Source organism: Zootoca vivipara, chromosome 15, assembly GCF_963506605.1.
Source record: "Zootoca vivipara chromosome 15, rZooViv1.1, whole genome shotgun sequence".
In the NCBI taxonomy this organism is placed as follows: Eukaryota; Metazoa; Chordata; class Lepidosauria; order Squamata; family Lacertidae; genus Zootoca; species Zootoca vivipara.
Genome location: NC_083290.1, coordinates 1,964,432 through 1,986,392, shown reverse-complemented (window position 1 = coordinate 1,986,392; position 21,961 = coordinate 1,964,432). Strand labels below are relative to the sequence as shown.

At 50.2% G+C, this 21,961-nt stretch overlaps 1 protein-coding gene across 1 annotated transcript in view; it reads right to left on the bottom strand.

Moving 5' to 3' along the window:
* Nucleotides 1–21,742, bottom strand: part of ANKRD13B (ankyrin repeat domain 13B) — a 30,307-nt gene extending 8,565 nt beyond the window's left edge. Inside the window, exons 1-8 of the mRNA XM_035140162.2 lie at nt 21,557–21,742; nt 8,018–8,153; nt 4,449–4,573; nt 3,661–3,706; nt 2,945–3,088; nt 1,965–2,154; nt 438–504; nt 136–217 (exon numbers count right to left, since the gene is read on the bottom strand). Of these exons, the coding sequence (XP_034996053.2) occupies nt 136–217; nt 438–504; nt 1,965–2,154; nt 2,945–3,088; nt 3,661–3,706; nt 4,449–4,573; nt 8,018–8,153; nt 21,557–21,715 (949 nt within the window). The 5' untranslated portion in view covers nt 21,716–21,742. The remainder of the gene's footprint in view (nt 1–135; nt 218–437; nt 505–1,964; nt 2,155–2,944; nt 3,089–3,660; nt 3,707–4,448; nt 4,574–8,017; nt 8,154–21,556) is intronic.
* Between the last annotated feature and the right edge of the window lie 219 nt (nt 21,743–21,961).

Here is a 21,961-nt window from a genome sequence, read left to right as displayed (position 1 = left end):
TTTTAACTGGACTGGCAATTGGTTTGTCCACCGCAAATCCACCGAATCGCCCTCAGTTTAGGCTCTAGACCGTGGCTCTTGGGTATCAGGATTCTGCCCGCCTTGTACACCCTGGAAGACGCCTGCAAGGCTTACCTTTGGTTTTTCCTTTGTGCTGCTCCGAGAGATGCTCGGTCCGCGTCCGAGTGATAAGCTCTACATTGGAAGCCCCGTAAACCTGAAGAGGGAGGCAGGGGAAATGCCAAAGGTTGCTGCCGGTGGCTCTGGGAAAGCACAACTTCCCCTGGCTCCCCAACATTCCCTGCGGCAGCTTCAAGCTCCTCGTCTTCAGCGATAAAGCTCTCTGCTTCCATCACCCCGACTGTATGGTCCGTTGCTTACTCTCTCTGCTCAAAGACCCTTCTCCTACGAAGATACTCGCCCCGGCCGGTCCTCACCTTGGCCTCGTACCCGTTCACCACCTCCGTCTTCTCGCTCCTCCAGCCCAAAATACCCGTCTTGTTCCTGGAAGGGAGAGGTGACACAACAGCAGAGGGGAAGCTTCTCTCTCTCACCCGGCCACAGAATAAATCACCACTCAACTCCATGGGTCCAGTTCAAAGAGGAAGATGGGGAGAGGCCAGGTGAAGCCCAGTCTTGGGTGCGATTTCATAGAATCGTAGAGTTGGAAGAGACCACAAGGGCCATCCAGTCCAACCCCCTGCCAAGCAGGAAACACCATCAAATCATTCTTGACATATGCCTGTCAAGCCTCTGCTTAAAGACCTCCAAAGAAGGAGACTCCACCACACTCCTTGGCAGCAAATTCCACTGCCGAACAGCTCTTACTGTCAGGAAGTTCTTCCTAATGTTTAGGTGGAATCTTCTTTCTTGAAGTTTGAATCCATTGCTCCGTGTCCGCTTCTCTGGAGCAGCAGAAAACAATCTTTCTCCCTCCTCTATATGACATCCTTTCATATATTTGAACATGGCTATCATATCACCCCTTAACCTTCTCTTCTCCAGAGAAGAATGGATCTCTGGATCATCTCTGGAAGCAATCAGCTGGAGGAGACATTGGTTGGAGATCCCTACAAGGGGGGCTCTCACAACTCAACTCAACCCCAACATTTTCAAAACGAGGGCCACATGTCCTTCTGGGCAGCCTCTCAGGGGCCAGATCTCAAAGGCAGAGCAATGCTTGAAAGTTCTCCCTTTCTTCAGTAGGAGAGCTTCTACTCTGTCGTCATGGACTGGATGAATGCAGAGGAGTGTGGGGAGGCAGCACTTGAGGAGCCCCCAAGGGAAGAGGGCTCAGAGTCAGGGGATTGGTGGTGAGACGACAATGACTGGTCAGAGGGAGAAGAGGGAGGAGGACGGGGTGTCGGAAGCTGAAGAGGTAAGGACTTAGTGAGCCAAGAGAAAGCCAGAATCAGAGGCATAAGCGGAGGCTGGAGAGGAGGGGGGGGGTGTCAAAAGGCAGAGATGAGGCAGGCTGCTGAAGAAGCCAGGGAGCAGCTCATCTCCCCCTGCTCACGCAGAACCAGTAGAGGTATGAAGAGGGTGAAGCAAAGACAGGCAAGAGGAAGGAGCCTCAGACTGCTTGGGCAAGACCTGGGAGAAGAAGAGATTTAGGGAGCAACTGCCTTCTTGGGGCAAGTTCTGCTGGGAAGATGTGCTGTGACCACTAGGCCTGCGCTGTTTTGTTTCTTTGACTAAAGAGTCAACTTCACCGACACCTTGTGCGTTGTGGCTGAGCTGCTCCCGGCACCCACCCTGACACTGACACACACACCCTGCTCCTTCCAGCCCAGCAAAGAGGAATGATCAGGCGAAAACACTCAAGGAGAGGGTGAAGGAGGGGTGGCAAGGGGCGTGGCTAAGGAGAGGGCGTGGCCTGGGGAAGAGTCCTGGAGGGCTACATTTGGCCCGCAAGGCAGAGGTTTCCCTCCCCCCCTCCTCCAGAGGATGCGATCCTGGCTCACCTCTCAAAGGCAATGTTGCGCGTGTCCAGCTGGGTGGCGACCACGGGGGCCAGGAGGCGACCCATCACCTGCTCCTCCGTGGGCTGCACCATGGCCAGGAGTCCCTCCCGGTCGTGGGTGGCCAGCGCCAGCGTTTCGGTGTAGACCACTTGCCGGTCGTGGTCAATCTCCATTACGACGGCGCTGCTGTCTGCGGGGCAGAGGAAGAGAGAGAAATGACCGGTGCCCTTCTGAGAGGGGTGTATCCTGACAATCTGGCTTGGCCAAAGGGGAAACCAGTGGAAAACAAGGCACTGCCCCACCATTGCTAGTCTGATCTCAGCCAGCCCCCACCCAGCTGCCTTTTTGCTGCCTGCCGGTCTCTGGGGCTGCCAGCTTCCTCCTCTTCCACCGTCTCCATGAGAACTTAGCAGGGAGGAGGAAGACGGGGACAAAACAGAAGTTGGCTCTGGTGCCACCTGCCGTCGGGCTCTCTGCCTTCTGCCCCATCTGTCCCCAAAGGGCACCAGCCACCATAGGGCGCAACCCAACCCCCCAATTATTTGCTGCTTTGATAATGTGTATACCCCTCAGTATCAAAAAACAAACAAACCTCACACAAATTGTAGCAATTGCAGCAGCAAAGCTGCCAGTTGCACTAATACAACTTGTGCAGCATGCAGGTCAGGAACAAGCTTTTCCCCACCCTTCAGCCTAGCCTACCTCGCAGGGTTGTTGTGGAGGCCGCAGGCAGGTGCCTGCAGCCTCAAGGCCCTTAGAGCAGGTTAGAAATACAGAGCAGCTATACAACCAATACATATTTTATACAACTCGTCACGATATCATTGTGCCCCGTTTCAGAACCATGCACTCCTGTGGTCCCCCAAAAGCACTGGCTTTCCGCAACGGGAAAGTGTGGCCCCTGAATTTTCCTCCTTCCTCAAGTTCCCTTCCCTACGGGGTCCTGGGACGCGAAGCGGCTCAGCCGAGCTCCCAACCACCTTGTCCTCGGAAGATGAAACTGCGGCTGCCACGCTGCCACGTCATGTGGTCAAAGCCCAGGAGCGTCGTGTCCACTCGGAGGTTCTGCCCACACTTCCAGACCTTGTACGTGTCGCTGGGACAGATTTTGGAGACCAGGGGGACTGCCGAGGGGAGGGGAAGAGAGGCAGGATTAGGGGTCGGAGCTTCTGGGTCGTCCCCTAATTTACCCTGCCCGTTTTTCTATTTTGTTTTGGCTGCATGGCTTTATGTATTTTTGCTGGTTTTTAATGGGACAGTGGTCTATATAAATAAAGATCTTGTCCGCTGGGGCAAAGCGGGTTCCCAGCCATGGCTCAAAGCTCCCCCTAAAAGCCTGGCTTGGAAACCCCAAAGTGGGGAGAAAGGACTCTGTGCATGTTCAGAGGTGCTCTTGAATTATCCCAAGGATGCACAGAAGGCACTGAGGGTGGACGATAAACCCCAATTACGCTGATATCACCCATTCACCTGGGCACACTTTTAAGGGGGACAAGGGCTAGATTGCAGGATGGAGGTGGGAGCGTGTTTATTTCAATGATGGGAGGGGGAGCCCACCCACCCCCAAATGAACCCAAAGTAGTTATTAATGTTGTTATATTTATTGTTGTTGTTGTTGTTATTATTGTTGTTGTTGTTATTATTATTATTATTATTATTATTATTATTATTATTATTATTCTGCATGCAAACATACCCCAGCTCGTAAACTCCCACTTCATCTCCACGTAGAAATCTTGAGCCTGGTGTAAGGAGAGAAGAGGTCAAAGGTTAAGGGCTACAGAGGTCAAAGGGACACCGGATGCCTGGGTTCACTCCTGGCCCAGCCCTTGCCCAATCTTCTCGGTATGAGGCTTGAAAATTTGGCCTCTAGCCCAGGCATCCCCAAACTTCGGCCCTCCAGATGTTTTGGACTACAATTCCCACCATCCCCGACCACTGGTCCTGTTAGCTAGGGATCATGGGAGTTGTAGGCCAAAACATCTGGAGGGCCGCAGTTTGGGGATGCCTGCTCTACTCTAGCCCATCTCTCTCTCTCTCTCTCTCTCTCTCTCTCTCTCTCTCTCTCTCTCTCTCTCTCTCTCTCCCCGATTCATTCATTTAAACGTACAACTAGAATTGCCAACTTTTTTAAACCACCCCGGACTCCTCTGCCTTTAACAACAGCTCTAACCCCCAGGAATTAACAGATGGGAACATTTACACCTGTGCTGGACTCCAGCTCCCATCACAACCCTGTTTTTGGACCACTCTGGCTGGCACTGATGGGAGTTGTAGTCCAATAGAGGAAGAGAGGAGAAACAGAGGCAGGGGTAAACCGGGGTGGAGGGGATGCATTTATTTCCGACAAAAGGCTATAGGTCCCTGCCCTGAGGGAGTTACAATCCAGAAAACCGCAGGCAGCCGAGACAACCAGGAGGGTATTTTTTTATTCTCCCTTAGGGATGATGATGGCAACGAGTTCAAGGAAGTCCCCCTGCGTACCTTGCGCAGCCTCTCAAGCAGGAGGGGGATGCCGGCCAGGCGCTTGATGGCCCGCTGGTAGTCGCGGTAACGCAGCACCAGTTGGACGAGCTCCAGATCCCGGGTGCTCACTGCCTCCTGCAACACTGTGGAGGGAAGAGCAAAGGAGAGTCCCGGGGGCATAAAGTTCTTCCCGTGGTTTAGTTGGAATCTCATTTCTTGTAACTTGAAGCCATGGGTTCAAGTCCTACCCTCCAGAGCAGGAGAAAACACGCTTTCCCCCTCTTTTATGTGACAGCCCTTGAGATATTTGAAGGTGGCCATCCCATCTCCTATCAGTTTCTTCTTTTCCAGGCTTAAAAGACCCAGCTCCTTCAACCCTTCTTCATAAGGCTTAGTTTCCAGACCCTCCTCTGCCCACCTTCCACCTTGTCGATATCCCTCTTAAACTGAGGTGCCCAGAACCAGACACAGATGGGGTCAGACCAATGTATATAAAGAATTTATCCCTGCAAACTTCACACATCTGATGAAGCGCCTGACAGCTGACATCATAATAAACCAGCTCGCCTTTGCAGGGTGGGCTGGGGGGCCTCTGGTCCAGGATGCAATGTGGCCCTCCACCCCTGTCTGTCTGGCCCTTGCAAACTTTCTCTAGGCCCCTCCGCCCCTCCTTGATTGCTTTTTGCCTGCCTAGAACGAGTCCATTCTTCCATTCCCTTCCTGGATGAAGAAGTGAGGGCAGGTCTATGCCGAAAACTCCCAACTTTCCCTGTACAAAGGTACGGTAGCATTTACCTTTGTTGCCACGCCCACTTTTGCCCTAGGCCCCGCCCACTGATGTGGGAATGTGGGCCCCCCCACCTCTGATGAAAGGAATTTCCTTGCTGTCCTTAAATTTATTCACCTTCCCACACCCCGCCCCCACAGGAAAAGCGCCACCCTGGCATCAGAGTGTCAGACTCAGACCTGGGAGTGACCCGAGTTCAAATCCCCCCACTCAGCCATGAAACTCATTGCCTGTGACCTTGGAGGGGGGTCCTTCATTGCCCCTCAGCCCAGCCTACCTCATAGGGTTGTTTTGAGAATTAAACGAGGAGGGGAAAACTAGTGCGCATCACCTTGAACTCCTTGGAGGGTATTGTGCTGAGATAATTATGATATTAAAAAGAGTTAAGATAAGGTGCAGCAAAGGAGAGATAAGTGAAACACCATGGAAAATGGACTGGGAAATCAAAAAATAGAAAAGAAATATCTTTTTAAAATGTGTTGAAATTTGTGTGCCTTTTTAAAAAAAAATTAATAATTTTTTCATTATTTTTTTAAAAAAGAATTCCTTAGAGGAAACGGTAAATAAATAAATAAATAAATAAATAAATAAATAAAAATTATTATTTATACCCTGCCCATCTGGCTGGGTTTCTGCAGCCACTCTGGGCAGCTTCCAACAGAAAAAAATGAAATAAAATAATCTATTAAACATTAAAAGCCTCCCTAAACAGGGCTGCCTTCAGATGTCTTCTAAAAATCTGGTAGCCGTTTTTCTCTTAATAATAATAATAATTTATTATTATTATAAAGTATTATAAAGTATTATTATAAAGTAAACCGCAAAGCAAAAAAGTGAAAAGTGAAGGTGGTCAGAAGGTAAACCAACAAACCCATTGTTTAAAATAGAGGAAACAGAGAATTAATAACAGGTTGCACATCAGCCGTGGTTGAACCGGGCCGTCCAATGAGAGCAAAAGCTGGTTTGGAGAAATCTAGCTCCGCCTGCTTGTTTCAAGGCTTGTCGTTTAGCAGAGGAGCGCAATTCCATCCAAGTGCGTTAATTTCATAATTGGCTCAGCATCCTGGTAGCCGAGCTGGAAGCGATTATAGGAGGCAAAATCTCTGGAAGGACAGGCCCCATTTATGCCGAGGACACCTCGGCGGTTTTGATGTTTCATATGGCAAATTCCCTAAATAATTTTTCAAAGCAGTTAAGGGACACTCCCACCCACATCAAGAAAACCACAGAGTCGCGAGAGGTTGAAAGAAAGAAAACAAAGCCACGTAATGAATTTGTAAAAGCGACAAATCAAATATTTATTGCCGTAGGGCCGGCAAAGAGATCAAAGCTTACATCCCGTCAAAAAGGCAAAGGCATTTTAATTAGGGCAGTAAATGGGCCCTGGTGGAGGAAGGCAGTGGCGCCGTCCCAGGAAAAATTACTCGGAAGTAAGCCCTGCTGCGTTCTATGGGACTTACTCCCAGCTAACTGCCTACGTCAGGGGTGGGGAACTATTTTCTGCTCAAGGGCCGCATTCGCTTCCAGGCAGCTCCTTGGGGGCCACACGACCACAGTGGGCGTGGCCAGAGGCTCCAAGAGTGGACGGGGCAACACATGCAAATTTTACCTTTATACAGGAGCCTGGCTTCTACACCTGCACACTTCTCTCTGTCCTCCATCCAGGCAAGGCAAGAGGCATGGACAGAGTTCGGGGACCCATTCCCAGGTGGGCAAAAACCCTCGCGGAAGGTGTAAAGTCAAGCTAGTGAGAGGCACAAACAGACCATGCGCTTGGCATCTGAGGCCCAGAGAGGCTCAGAGGGTGGCAACATGAGACCTGGCCTTTTCTGTGGTGGCCCCCCAATTGCGGGATGCTCTCCCCAGAGAGGCTCACCTGGCGCCATCATGACATATCTTGGTGCCAGGCAGAATCATCCCTCTTGACCCAGGCCTATGGCCATTAAATAATCTTATGGCCTGTCAAATGTAGGAAGGACTGCTATTGCGATTATTTTATTATTATGCTCAGTGTTATGTTTTTATTATTGTGCTGCGTAAATTATATTCTTAACGTTGTACATTGCCCTGGGATAACCGGATAAAGGGTGATATATTGAAACGATAATAAAGATGATGAAGCAATAAATAGATAAATAGCAAGATATTGAGGAGCCGCCTGTGGGGCTTACCTCTGAGTAAGCATATGCACAACTGTGGCTTGTGCACTGATCCAGCCAGAATAAAACACTATATCAATGGGAAAGACTGACTGAAGCACAAGCACAGCAATCAAGGGGGTGGTACTTCATTTTGGCCGGATCGGGCCCACCCCTTTCCTGCATAGCTGCCAAGTCTCCCGTATTCCCCGGGAAACCCCCGTTTTTCCAGCTGTTCCCAGCCAAAAAAAACGGATTTTTTTTTTGTTTTCCCCCGGTTTATTCTGGCGCAACGGCCATTTTGGAACTGGGCGGAGCATGCTCAGAAGCGACTTTTGATGCTGCTTTGCCCAGTTCCAAAATGGCTGCAGCTCGACTTCTGGTGCGGCGGCCATTTTTGAACAGGGCAGAGCAGCATCAAAAGTCGCTTCTGAGCATGCTCTGCCCAGTTCCAAAATGGCGGCAGCGCTGCTTCCGGTCTGCTACTTCCGGTCCAGTCCCTTATTTCTCAGGCCGGAACTTGGCAGGTATGCTTTCCTGGCCCTTCCCCTGGCCTGCTGCTGCCAGCCAGTGCGGATCAGGCTGGCCCAAACAAACTGGCAGCCTGCCCCTGCCCCCCACAATGCAGATTTCAACTCCCAGGCGGAAGAGGTGAGACTCACCTGTCCAGCCACTGCGGTTCTCCTTGCCCACGTCCGCCCCATGGCGCAGGAGGACTCGGGCGCACTCTAGGTGCCCCAGGGTGGTGGCTAGGTGCAAGGGGGTGCGCCCTCGGGGGTCCAGCTGTTCGATATCCACCTGCCAGGAGAAAGGAAGGATGAGGTCAGTATCCTTGGGGCAGGGAGGACCCTTCGCTTTCCCCCAGTTCTTCTCTGCCTCGGTGCCCCGTGGAATCGACAGCTTGCAAAAAAATAACACCTTTCTGGACAGAAGCATGTTGTCGGCTACTCCCGCACAATTTAGAGGAATTAGGCAAGAAAGTCCACTTTCACGCTTGCTTTTCAATATTTGCGTGGAAACCTTGGTTTGCGTTAAGAGACAACATAGGGAGAACTATATAGCAGTATATATTTCAGTTGGATATAAACTGTTTTTATTTACAGATGATAGTCTTCTGTTTATGCCTCATATTACTATTCCCATGTTGATGCAAATGACAGGTGCCTTTACTAAAATATCAGGATATTCTATTAACTGGTCCAGGGTGGAAAGAGAGCTAATTGATGCCAATCTGGTGAAAATTTGGTCACCCATCCATTTAAGGAGTATCAGTTCCGCATTTGTTCTGAATCCATTTAGGTATGTCTATACCAAAAGGTCATCACCTTGCCAACAAAGGTCCATATAGTTACAGCTATGGTTTTCCCAGTAGTGATGTATGGAAGTGAGAGCTGGACCATAAAGAAGGCTGATCGCCGAAGAATTGATGCTTTTAAATTCTGGTGCTGGAGGAGACTCTTGAGAGTCCCATGGACTGCAAGAAATCAAACCTATCCATTCTGAAGGAAATCAGCCCTGAGTGCTCACTGGAAGGACAGATCCTGAAGCTGAGGCTCCAATACTTTGGCCACATAGCTGCCAAGTTATCCCTTTTTTACAGGGATTTTCCCTTATGCTGAATAGGCTTCCTCGCGAGAAAAGCGAAAACTTGGCAGCTATGTTTGGCCACCTCACGAGAAGAGAAGAATCCTTGGAAAAGACCCTGATGTTGGGAAAGATTGAGGGCACTAGGAGAAGGGGACGCCAGAGGAAGAGATGGTGGGACAGTGTTCTCGAAGCTACCAACATGAGTTTGACCAAACTGCGGGAGGCAGTGGAAGACAGGAGTGCCTGGCATGCTATGGTCCATGGGGTCACGAAGAGTTGGACACGACTAAACGACTAAACAACAATACCAAACGATATAACTCTGTTAGTAAAATGAAATATAAATAAAATATATAGCGAGGTTTCTTCAGATATTGATAGATGGGTGTCATTAAACTTTACCCTTTGGCGATTTTCTTTGTTTAGAAAATATCTATGGGGTTCCTCAACTCCAATAATGTATTTACAGAAAATGCAATTACAACTTAATGAAGGAGGGTTTGGTATTCCGAATATGGAGCTATATCATATGCTTAGGTAAAGGTAAAGGGACCACTGACCATTAGGTCCAGTCGTGACCGACTCTGGGGTTGCGCGCTCATCTCGCATTATTGGCCGAGGGAGCCGGCGTATAGCTTCCAGGTCATGTGGCCAGCATGACAAAGCCGCTTCTGGCGAACCAGAGCAGCACATGGAAACGCCGTTTACCTTCCCGCTGTAGCGGTTCCTATTTATCTACTTGCATTTTGACGTGCTTTCGAACTGCTAGGTTGGCAGGAGCTGGGACCAAGCAACGGGAGCTCACCCCGTCACAGGGATTCGAACTGCCGACCTTCTGATCAGCAAGCCCTAGGCTCAGTGGTTTAACCACAGCGCCACCTGGGTCCATATCATATGCTTACTTATTGCCAAATATTAAATACTGGAAGGCAACAACTGGCATCAATTTTCTGATCTGGGCAACTTTGGAAAGCACATATATAATAACACCTTCAGTTGGATGGACAGTATTAGGATCAAAATACGTTAGAACTTGTGAATCTCTGGAAACAATTATGCCAGATAGAAAGTTATGGAATGAAATGTCTAGTAAAAAATAGATTGGACACCTTTTCCCATGCTAAAATTGACTTTGTGGGGAAACCCAATTTTAAAAATTGGGGGAAAGATGGTGATATGGAAAAATTGGATGGGATTGGGCATATTGATTTTGGATCAACTTATAGATGATGAAATTTTAGCATACACTGTCTTAAGAGATAAATCATCTATTGGATGTAACCCAACAGCAATATCTACAACATTTGTTAACAACTTTGTTTGGACCAACAGCATTTACGATGTCTGAGACACCTGAGATAATGGAAATATGTCTTCTTAAATGCCTGCATAAGCCTAGCGAAATACAAGCTTTCAGAATCTCTAGTGGCAGAGGGTTCCACAGGACCAGGCCAATGACAGTAAAGGCTCAGTCTCTTGATGCTGTCAAAAGAACTTGCCAACTTGGGGGAATGACTTACAATGTTCCTGCATGTGATCTCAGTGATATCACTGCGGTTCACAAGGTACCTTGAAGCTAGGTTGCTCAGGGATTTGTAAATTAATACAAAGACCTTGAGCCTGGCTTGGTAGTAGATGGACAACAGCCAATGGTGCGAGGCTCCTGAGAGCCAAGCTGCCTCTCTCAGGGTTCGAATCCTGCCAGGGCAGGTGTCGGATACGGTTCCCTCGAGGGGGGATCCGCAAAGAGGCGGCGACAATCTCTCCTCCGAGACTTGTGCTTGTTAATTGCAAATAATGGGAGCTTGCTAGCATTCCAGGCTGCAGCATAAAGGAAAACATTTTGCCAAGTTTCGGGGGCGAGCTTTCCGAGAGACAGTTGCCAAGGGGCAGACCCCTGCCATCCATCCCGGCTCGTTTGTTCTGTGTCGTGACACAGTTTTGACGGCTGCCTTCTTGCCTGCATCGGATCTGCGTTCTTTTGAGAGCTGCCCCCCCCCGGGGGAAGGATGCTTGGTGATGAAAGGCAGAGGATAAATTTTGCAGAAAACAAACGATTATTTTCTCCACCTCCCCGCCCCCCTGCCGTGCCACAGAGCCCCCCCCCAAAGAGCTGTGCTTTATTTGCATTTTTACAGGTACCAGGAGGCAACTATACAAATCTGCGGACAGAGGATTGCGTGGTGTTTGCATCAGCCGAGTCACTCGGCCACCACCTACCTGTTTACTCAGAAGTCAGCCTCACTCTGCTCAAAGGGGCTGACTCCCCAACAATATGAGAATACGTGCAACCACAGAATTGCATTTTTATTTTTATTATTTATTAAATTTGTATACCGCCCTTCATCCGAAGATCGCAGGGTGGTTCGCAACACGGAAATACAAAATGAGAACACAAAATGCACAGCAGAAACAAGTGATCAGTTGGTTAGAGCAGGGTGCTGATAACGCCAAGGTTGCAGGTTCGATCCCCCCGTATGGGGCAGAAGCCTATACCTGCATTGCAGGGGGTTGGACTAGATGATCCTCAGGGTCCCTCCCAACTCTACAGTTCTCTGAAGTACAAAGAACAAGCCAATAACCCAGGCATCCCCAAACTTCGGCCCTCCAGATGTTTTGGACTACAATTCCCATCTTCCCCAACCACTGGTCCTGTTAACTAGGGATCATGGGAGTTGTAGGCCAAAACATCTGGAGGGCCGAAGTTTGGGGATGCCTGCAATAACCTCTCTCCACATCCTAGTTTGTCTACGATTATAGCCTTAGGGCCATTTCACACATTAAGTTTGTCACCCCATTCTATCTCCTTTGCGAACACTCCCGCATAATATATATGTGTGCAAATTCGACGCATTATAGATTTTTAGGTACATGTCTAAAAAGGTATCTGCCAAAGAATCTAATGTGTGGAAAGTCCTTCATTTCTTCAAAATGGAATTGCTTGATTACGATACAATCATAGAACTGACTTGTGCTCGCTCAAGGTCCTGAGTATATTAAAAAACCAAAGCTTGCTTTGGCTAAGAACATAAGAAAAACCTCCTGGATCAGGCCAATGGCGCGTCTAGTCCAGCATCCTGTTCTCACAGGGGCCAACCAGATGCCGGGGGGGGGGGGACCTACAAGTAAGACCAGAGCACAATAGGAGCCCTTTGATAGGCCTCTCCTTCATTGAGATGTCCCCGAGTCCTAACGTTAGGAGAGAGGGAGGAAAACTTCTCTCTCTCTCTCTCTCTCTCTCTCTCTCTCTCTCTCTCTCTCTCTCTCTCTCTCTCTCTCTCTCTCTCTCTCTCTCCACTTCTGAAGCGAACTTTCCCATTGAAAGTAATGGAAAGTGGATTAATCCGTTCCAGACGGGTCCGCGGAGTACTCAACCTGAAGCGTACTTAACCCGAAGCATGGGTGTAATTGGTCCCGGAAGTCTGTTCATAAACTGAAGCGTTCATAAACTGAAGCGAACTTTCCCATTGAAAGTAATGGAAAGTGAATTAATCTGTTCCAGATGGGTCCGCGGCGTTGGTAAACCGAAAATTCGTAAACCGAGGTTTCACTGTATAGGGGATTTGCTTCATCCCCTTATTATTCTACGTTGCCCTTTTCTGAATCGTTTCCAACTCTCTACAGTATCCTTTGGGAGGCGAGGAAACCAGAATATGTACACTAGGGTTGCCACATTTCAAACAGTGAAAATCTGGACAGAAAAGTTGTTGAGCTATTTATTTATTTTGCCTGCGCGCGCCCGCCCATTTTTTTTTTTAAAAAATCTGTTTTGGAGCTATTTTTAGGGGGGAATGGCAAAAAAGGCGCCACTGACACAGGCTGCCAGATTTTCCTGGACATTTTCCCGATTTTCACCCGGACACTGCTGCAGACTGCAGTATTCCGAAAATGTCCAGGAACTCCGGACGTATGACAGCCCTACTTGTACACAATAGCCCGATATGGGGGGAGGGGGTTCTTTCCTGGCTTGAAAGCAGCGCTCAGCCCTGACTCCCACACCCCAATATCCACTCCCCAGGGTGTGACTTCACAAGTCCGTGGCTTCCTTTCCCTCACCTGCTACACACCTCTTCCCTGCTTTCTGCCCCAAAAGCTGAAATAATCTCCGGTTCCATCTTTCACTCCTATCCCCACCAGCCACTGCGGGAAGATCTGTTGTTTCCCTTTAATTACAAACCTTTTTCATTAAAGTAATTAAAAGAGTGTGGCACTAAGAGAGAGAGAATCACCCTCTCGAGTTTCAATTAACTGTCCTCGCTCCTTAGGCAAAATGAAATTGTTGATTTCTCCTCGCGGAAAGAGCATAGCGAGGGGTGGGCACTCTGTACATGCTCAGAAGCTTTCGCCTTCCCAAAGTCCAGCGTTGGGTCCCACCAATGGGAAGAGACATCCTTCCTAGACCCTGAACATCACTTGGTCTCAAGTCTTAGGAGCAAGTCAAAGCACAGCTCTAAAATATTCCTCCCAAGTTACTAGCCCCTTTGATCTGGGAAAGACTTTTTCCTCCCACCCTAAGATATGTGGGATGTTAGATGGCTCTTTAATGGGGTACATCCTAGGGTGGGGTCAGTTTCTTTGGCATAATACAATTCTGGTTCCCCCAGGCAGCTCTTTGATGAAGCCATTTCTAAGATAAGGAAATTAATCAACCTGATCTCTGATCTCTTTGCATTTATGCAAATTTGGAACCATCCACTACAGGTAACAGACAGTGGCCTTAAAGTAACGAAGAGCAACAGGGGGAGGGAGGGGGAAGCATTAATCAATAAGTGTTCTGAGAGATTCTGCTTTTATAAACCAGGAAACTGGACCTGAGGCCTAGGAGCCATTTGCCAGGCAAATATGGAATGAAAAGTAATCAGGACAAAGAGGAGGAAGAAGTTCTGCAAACAGAGCATAGTCTCCACTAAGTCTCTGAGTCTGTGCAGAGTGCATTCCCCACTCAAGGCATTAACTAATGTCAGTCCACTTCCATGTATCTCACAATACAAGAACATTGGGGGGGGGAGTAAAATTGGCAGTTAGTCAACAGCGGATTTTTTGGGGGGGGGGGTAATTTATTCAGGAAAGCACGCTTAAAAAGACTTCACAAGAAGTTGTGTCAACTGCTAGATTAAATGGGGGGGGGAAGGGTGACCTAAATTTATGGAGGAGCAGATGCTCTATCCTTGGCTACAACAGCTAAGTAGAGCCCCCATACCCAGAGGAAGTCTATTGAATACCAGATACAGAAGAACAAACAGGGGAATGCTTCCGTTTCTCCTGGGCACACTAGTGAGTTTTCCAGAAGGTCCCCAGCTGGCCTCTGATGGAAGGAGACTGGACGAATGAACCATATATACCTGAAGGAGCATCTCCACCCCCATTGTTCAGCCCGGACACTGAGGTCCAGCGCCCAGAGCCTTCTGGCAGTTCCCTCTTTGCGAGAAGCCAAGTTGCAGGGAACCAGGCAGAGGGCCTTCTCGGTAGTGGCACCCGCCCTGTGGAACACCCTCCCACCAGATGTCAAAGAGAACAACAACTACCAGACTTTTAGAAGACATCTGAAGGCAGCCCTGTTTAGGGAAGCTTTTAATGTTTAATAGATTATTGTATTTTAATATTCTGTTGGAAGCAGCCCAGAGTGGCTGGGGAAACCCAGCCAGATGGGCGGGGTATAAATAATATAAAAGGTAAAGGTAAAGGGGCCCCTGACCATCAGGTCCAGTCGTGTCCGACTCTGGGGTTTGCGGCGCTCATCTCGCTCTATAGGCCGAGGGAGCCGGCGTTTGTCCGCAGACAGCTTCCGGGTCATGTGGCCAGCATGACAAAGCTGCTTCTGGCGAACCAGAGCAGTGCACGGAAATGCCGTTTACCTTCCTGCCAGAAGGTACTTGCACTTTTTGATGTGCTTTCGAACTGCTAGGTGGGCAGGAGCTGGGACCGAGCAACGGGAGCTCACCCCGTTGCAGGGATTCAAACCGCCGACCTTCTAATCAGCAAGCCCTAGGCTCAGTGGTTTAACCCACAGCGCCACCTGGGTCCCATAATAATAATAATAATAATAATAATAATAATAATAATAATAATTACTACCGTACTACTATTATAACCACACTTATAGAAAGGGGGAAACACAGCCATTGTAAATAGCAGCCTCAAGGTGCATTTCAGATTCTTGCTGGCCAGCACTGAATATCCAGATGCCCATCCTGGCCACCAAAAGGACAGCTTTCTTAGCAACTTGTGCCAACCCAAACTACAACTCCCACCAGCCTCAGTGTGCCCTGTGTTATTTTGAAATTTGGAGGGTAAGGCACAATGGGATGGAAGTGGTGGGAGAGAGAAGCCAAATTAAGACCATTGACTGCCACCCCCAGCACAGACAAGACACCTGACACCTCTCGGAAGCCAAACAGGAACCCAAATTCCCCTGCACAGCCCCACATATCCTCTCCTGCCCTAGATCTACCCTTGATAGTCAATACCATAAACCCCAAAGCTCAGAGCGTGATCTTGTTTGTTTGCCGGCAGATCCCCAGCCACGCCTCACCGCTGTTCATTGTTAAGAAAAAGGGGGAAATCCGGGTGTGGCTAGGACGGTTTCTGCAAACACATCTCACCCGGAATTGAGAAGGTCTGGCAAACAACTCCTGAGCTGTGCCCTTAGGTGTCTGAGATTCATGCACCAGGCCCTAGATTTCAGCTCATCCATCTGTCACAAATGGGGCAGTGCCCCACCAGACCCTAGCAGGGTGATCAAGTCAGGAGGATTCCGGACCCTGAGATTTCGGGGCCCTCACCTGAGACTTAGGGACTGCCCCAGGTTACCATAACTTCCATCATAGAGCTTCAGTATGCTGATGACAACATAGTGTGTGCACACTCAGAGGATGACCTCCAAACCATCCTAAATATCTTCACAGCTTATGGAAAGCTTGGCCCATCGCTCAACATCCGAAAAACCAAAGCGCTGCACCAACAAGCACAAAACAACACCTCTGCAGTGCCACAAATCCACCTCAATGGTGTAACGTTGAAAAGTGTTGATCACTTCTCCTACCTGGACAGTTATGTTTCCACAAGGGCTGATATTGATGCCGAAATCCAGCATCGCCTGAGCCCTGCAAATGCAGCTTTCTCCTGATTGAAGATTTGCAGGGAAACCAAAATGCTTGTTTACAAAGCCATTGTAGTATCAACCTGACTGTATTCTTGTGAAACATGGACCACTTATAAAAGCCATCTTCAGCTCCTCAAAAGATTCCATCAATGGTGTCTCTGAAAATGTTTACACATCACTTGGGTAGACAGGCGAACTAATATCAGTGTACTGGAAGAAGCAAAAATCACCAGTGTTGAAGCAATGATTCTTCAACATCAACTTCGTTGGACTGGTCATGTTTTCCGGATGCCTGATGATCGTCTTCCAAAGCAACTACACTATTCTGAACTTTAAAAAGGAAAGTGTAATGCTGGTAGTCAACAAAAGAGGTTTAAAGACTCTCTCAAGGCAAATCTAAAAAATGTAGTATAAACACTGACAACTGGGAAACACTGGCCTGCGAGCACTCCAGTTGGAGAACAGCCTTTACCAAAGGTGTCATGGTCTTTGAAGACGCTCAAACTCAGGACGAAAGGGAGAAATGTGCTAAGAGGAAGGCATGCTTGGCAAATCCACACTGTGATCAACTCCTGCCCGGAAACCGATGTCCCCACTGTGGAAGGACTTGTGGATCCATATTGGCCTCCACTGTTAAGACTCACTGTTAAGACTCACTGTTCACGGAAGACAATCTTACTCGGCTACGAGGGATCGCCAAAGAAGAAGGCCCTGGAAATGGAGGTTAAGTGGGAGAGGGGTTGGGCAGACCCCACAAAATGTCTATGTTAGAATGTGCAGGCTGCTGGGCTGAAGCTGGCAAGATGCATCGTAAGTTGTTGTTGTTGTTATAATATGCACTCCTGTCCACTTGGAAATTCAAGCCCACCACCACCAGGAGGGAGGATCAAGCAAACCTGGAAACTTCGGGTCAGATCTGAAGGTCTGCCAACTCTACCCACCAACCTCAGTCCATCCTTTTTGCTGCCTGCCAGTCGCCAGAACAGTCAGCTTCTTCCTCAATTTCAGTATTGCGTCTTGTAGAACTCAGCGGGGAGGAGGATAGGGTCTGCATAGACAGCTTCCTGCCAGGTGGTGTGTGCAATGGAAGCTGGTTGTCTAGGGCGAATGGGGCACTGCCCTCCCAATCTCACCCGCCCCCTCAGCCAGCCCCACACCTAACTGCATTCTTGCTGCCTGCCGGTCTCTGGGGCTGCCAGCTTCCTCCTCAATCTCAGTGTTGTCCCTTGTAGAACTTAGCAGGGATGAAGAAGATGGGGTCAAAACTAGAATGTTAGCTCTGCCACCGCCTACTGTTCAGATCCCCTGTCTTCTGCCCTACCAGGCCCAATGGGTGCCAGCCACTTCTGGATGGGGCCTGTTCCTTTAAGGAGTGAGCAACACCCCTGGGAGCAGAGTCAAATGCCCCTTTTTCAATTCCATTCCTCCACTTCCATGCTATTCCACTTGGCCAGAGTTGCTGGATCCAACTCTGGAGGTGAAACTTCCAGAATCATAGAGTTGGAAGGGACTCCCAGGAGTCATCTAGTCCAACCCCCTGCAATGCAGGAATCACAGCTGAAGAATCCCCGACAGCGGGCCATCCAATTTCCTGGACCCCGTCCCACAACGTCCCTTAAGACTGCAATCCTATATAAGCTAACTGGGGGTGGGGGTAGAGATTCCCATTATTTACAGGTAATTTTCTTCCGTTAATACAAGGATGGCAAAGGTGAGGTGTCTTCCAGCAGCCAGTCGTTGCAACTTTCCCCAGCCTGGTGCCCTCCAGATCTTTCAGACTACAACTCCCATCTGCCTTAGTGTCTCTCGGCTGCGCTGGCTGGGGCTGATGGCAGTTGTAGTACAAAACACCTTGAGAGCACCAGGCTGGGAAAAGGTAAGCTGTTTTCTGTTGCCAGCTAAGCAGGTGCCTTCGCTGTCCTTCATTGTGGGCTTCCGGAAGCCCAGAGCTCTTCCCCAGTTCACTGCTTCCAAGCTTTTCTGCAGCAGAGTATGCTTGCGGGAGGGAGGAGGAGAACCACGACAGGGGCATTCAAAGGCCTGAAAGACTGTCAGACACAAGATGGAACAGAACACCTCTGGAGGCAGAGGTCTCTCCCCTTCCCCTTGAAGCTGAGACCACCCATCTGTTACGCTCTCCTTCCACCCTGGGTCTCAGACCCTGCACTGAGCAAAGCACTGGACCTCCTCCAGGAAGCCTTGTCTCCGGTTCTCACAGGTATACTTCCTCCGATTGTGGAGGTTCCACCTTTGGATATTACAGGTACCAACAGATGGAAAGTTTCCTTTGCTTGGAACTTGATTGCTCTCTAATGGATAGTCATACCTTGGTTGTCGAACGGAATCCGTTCCGGAATCATAGAATCATAGAATCATAGAGTTGGAAGAGACCACAAGGGCCATCCAGTCCAACCCCCTGCCAAGCAGGAAACACCATCAAAGCATTCTTGACATATGCCTGTCAAGCCTCTGCTTAAAGACCTCCAAAGAAGGAGACTCCACCACACTCCTTGGTAGCAAATTCCACTGCCGAACAGCTCTTACTGTCGGGAAGTTCTTCCTAATGTTTAGGTGGAATCTTCTTTCTTGTAGTTTGAATCCATTGCTCCGTGTCCGCTTCTCTGGAGCAGCAGAAAACAACCTTTCACCCTCCTCCATATGACATCCTTTCATATATTTGAACATGGCTATCATATCACCCCTTAACCTTCTCTTCTCCAGGCTAAACATACCCAGCTCCCTAAGCGAAGTCCGTTCGACTTTCGAAAATGTTCAACAACCAAGGTGCGGCTTCCAATTGGCTGCAGGAGCTGCCTGCACACAATCAGAAGCTGCAGAGGCCGCGTCACGACGTTCGGCTTCCAAAGAACGTTCGCAAACCGGAACACTCACTTCCAGGTTTGCGGCGTTTGGGAGCCAAAACGTTTGACTCCCAAGGCGTTTGGGGTCCAGGGTACAACTGTACTTATTGATCACCAAAATGATCACCCTGCCTCCCTACCGAAAGCTTGAAGCAGGCTAAATTTTATGCAATATTGTCCAAGAATGCAAAAGCAGGCCTGGAGGGTCCAGCCAGTTCAGCATCCTGTTTTCAGCATCAATTGGAAGCCAAGAGAGTCTTGTAAGCCTAGGGTGAAGGATGTTGTTCTCCAGCAACTTGGCATTGAGGACACAGCCTTAAACACAGCTGTTCAATTTGGAGCCAAGAGGTGCTGATAGCCTTACCCATCGCAAACTAGGATCCCTGTTTGGCTAACCCAGCAGAGCTGTTCATCTTCAGAGCACAGGGGAAGCGAAGCCGGTGTGGATCTGTTCTATACCTGGGCTGGCAGGTGTGTTGCAAGAAAGGTGAGGGATAGCGGTAAGGAAATGGAAAGATTTTGTGAGTTTCAACAATCCCGGACCACTGGCCAGACTCGCTGGGGCTGGTGAGAGTGGCAGTCCGAGAAGCTGCCTTGTTGTGACTCAGACCAACAGTCCATCTAGTTTGGTATCACCTACACTGACCGGCAGCAGCTCTCCAGGGTTTCAGGTGGTCTCTCCCAGCCCCACCTGGAGATGCTGTCCAGGGTATCTCTGATTTTCCTTTTCGGAGGGCACTAGATTGGGGAATGTAGGGACCCACGTGGCGCTGTGGGTTAAACCACAGAGCCTAGGGCTTGCTGATCAGAAGGTCGGCGGTTCGAATCCCTGCGACGGGGTGAGCTCCCGTTGCTCGGTCCCTGCTCCTGCCCACCTAGCAGTTCGAAAGCACATCAAAGTGCAAGTAGATAAATAGGGACCGCTCTGGCGGGAAGGTAAACGGCGTTTCCGTGTGCTGCTCTGGTTCGCCAGAAGCGGCTTAGTCCTGCTCGCCACATGACCTGGAAGCTGTCTGCGGACAAACGCCGGCTCCCTCAGCCTATAGAGCGAGATGAGCGCCGCAACCCCAGAGTCGGACACGACTGGACCTGATGGTCAGGGGCCCCTTTACCTTTACCTAGATTAGGGAACAGTGTCCTAAAGCAGGAGCGGGTAACCTGTTAAGACTCTGGCTCCCATCAGCCCCATCCAGAACAACCAACGGTCAGGGATGATGGGATTTGTAGTCCAAGATACACCTGGAGGGCCACAGGTTAGCCTAGGATGGAGGTGTTTGTGAGAACGAGGCAAACGACGACCTCTATGACAGCAAATCAGAGGCAACCCCAGAATTGGGGATCGTTGGGACATGATTAATTTCTGAAGTGGGACCCCTGTAATGTAGAGCAAAATAATAAATTGGGTAGCGCATAAAGTAATTATGTGAACCCCAAGTAAGAGTGGCTGGGGAAACCCAGCCAGATGGGAGGGGTATAAATAGCAAAATTATCATCATCATCGAATAAACATCATAAGCAGGGAGGTTGTTTATTCCATCCCTCAGCTTTTGGAAGGAGTGAATAGCAGGTGTAGTGGAAATGGACATGGGATTCAGCTAAGCCCCAGCATGGTGCTAGATCTCAAGTTCTTGCTCATTGGGGGGGGGGAGTGCAGGAAGGAAGGTCAGGGCCCTCCCCTCCTTTGGCCACCTTGAGGCCACATAGCCTCCAAAGAGTTGGGTCCTATTACGCTTCTGCAGCATCAAACGAAGGCTTCTTCTCTGCACGTGCTCAGGTGCCCTCTTTTACTGTGCATCATGCCCATGTCTCTCTCTCTTTTTTTAGGCATGCCAAAGACAGCGCCATGGCTTTCCTCACCTTAGGGAGGATCCTGAAGGCTGTTTGCTGCCAGAGGGTTTCAGGGTGGCGGAGGGATCTGCTTGTGCCAAGCCACAGTCGCCAATGCCAAACCCTGGAAAGAGAGCGTCTGGTGCCAAGACTGGGGGAGAAGGCCGGGGGGAGAAGGGCCCTCCGTTCCTTAGAAACCCCACAAAACTCCAAGTCCCCCTATCCCCTTGCCTTTTGATGCCCAACCCCTAATATCCCAACAGCTCTGTAGGAACCACAATATTTGTGTGTTTGTAGGAGAGGGAGCTACATCAAGAGCAGCCCTCCTCCCAAACATGGCTGGCACTAGAGGCTGGGCAAGGAGCCCCCCTGCCAGACAATGAACTTGTCCCCAACTCCCCCCCCCCAATATGCTGGACTCTGTCATTAACATACACTGTTATTTTTCTTTTGGGGATCTCCCCCACCTACAAATATACTTTGCCCATTCTGTGCCCAACAGGATTTCCCCCCTGGGGCTACCACAGCTCCCCAAGCCTCTCCTCCCTCCCACCCCCCAAATCGTGGCACCTCCCCCTCCCTGCCCCCCATCCATCCCCCCTCTCTCTCTTGCGGGCGCCTGGTGGTTGCAGATATCGGGGGAAGCCCCTGTTCCCGCGAAGGATGGCGAGAGCGCTTCCTCGGAGCCGCGCCGCCGGGCGCCTCCTATTGCATCAGCCCCTCTCTCTATTGTTAGGGTGGGACCCCAGGCAGCCTCCCCTCCCCTCCCCTCGCCCGCCCGCCCCCCACCAAGCCCAGCCCCGCCAGCTCCCAGGGACACCCACCTGCTTGGAGCTGAGCTCGGCCTCGAGCTCGCGGGGCTGGTTGTGCCACACCAGAGAGTGGAGCGGGTACCCGGCCTCGGCGCCCTTCCTGGCACCGGGGGAGGCGGCCAGCATCCTTTTGGCACCGGGGCGAGGCCGTCGGGCGGGCTGCAGCCGCATGTGCGCCGCCGGGCCGGGCTGGGCAGGAAAGAGGGAGGGAGGGAGGGAGGGGGCGAGGGCGGGGGATCGACGCTGCGGGCCTCTCCGCCGAGCCGCGGCAGCAGCAGCAGCAGAGGGGAGGGCGAAGGGGAGGGAGGAGGAAATGCAGGAGGAGGCGGCGCGGCGAGGGTGGCGCGCGGCGGGATGGAGAGGATGGGGGTACCCCCACCCCACCCCGCAAACCACCGCTGCCCCCGCAGCTGCAAA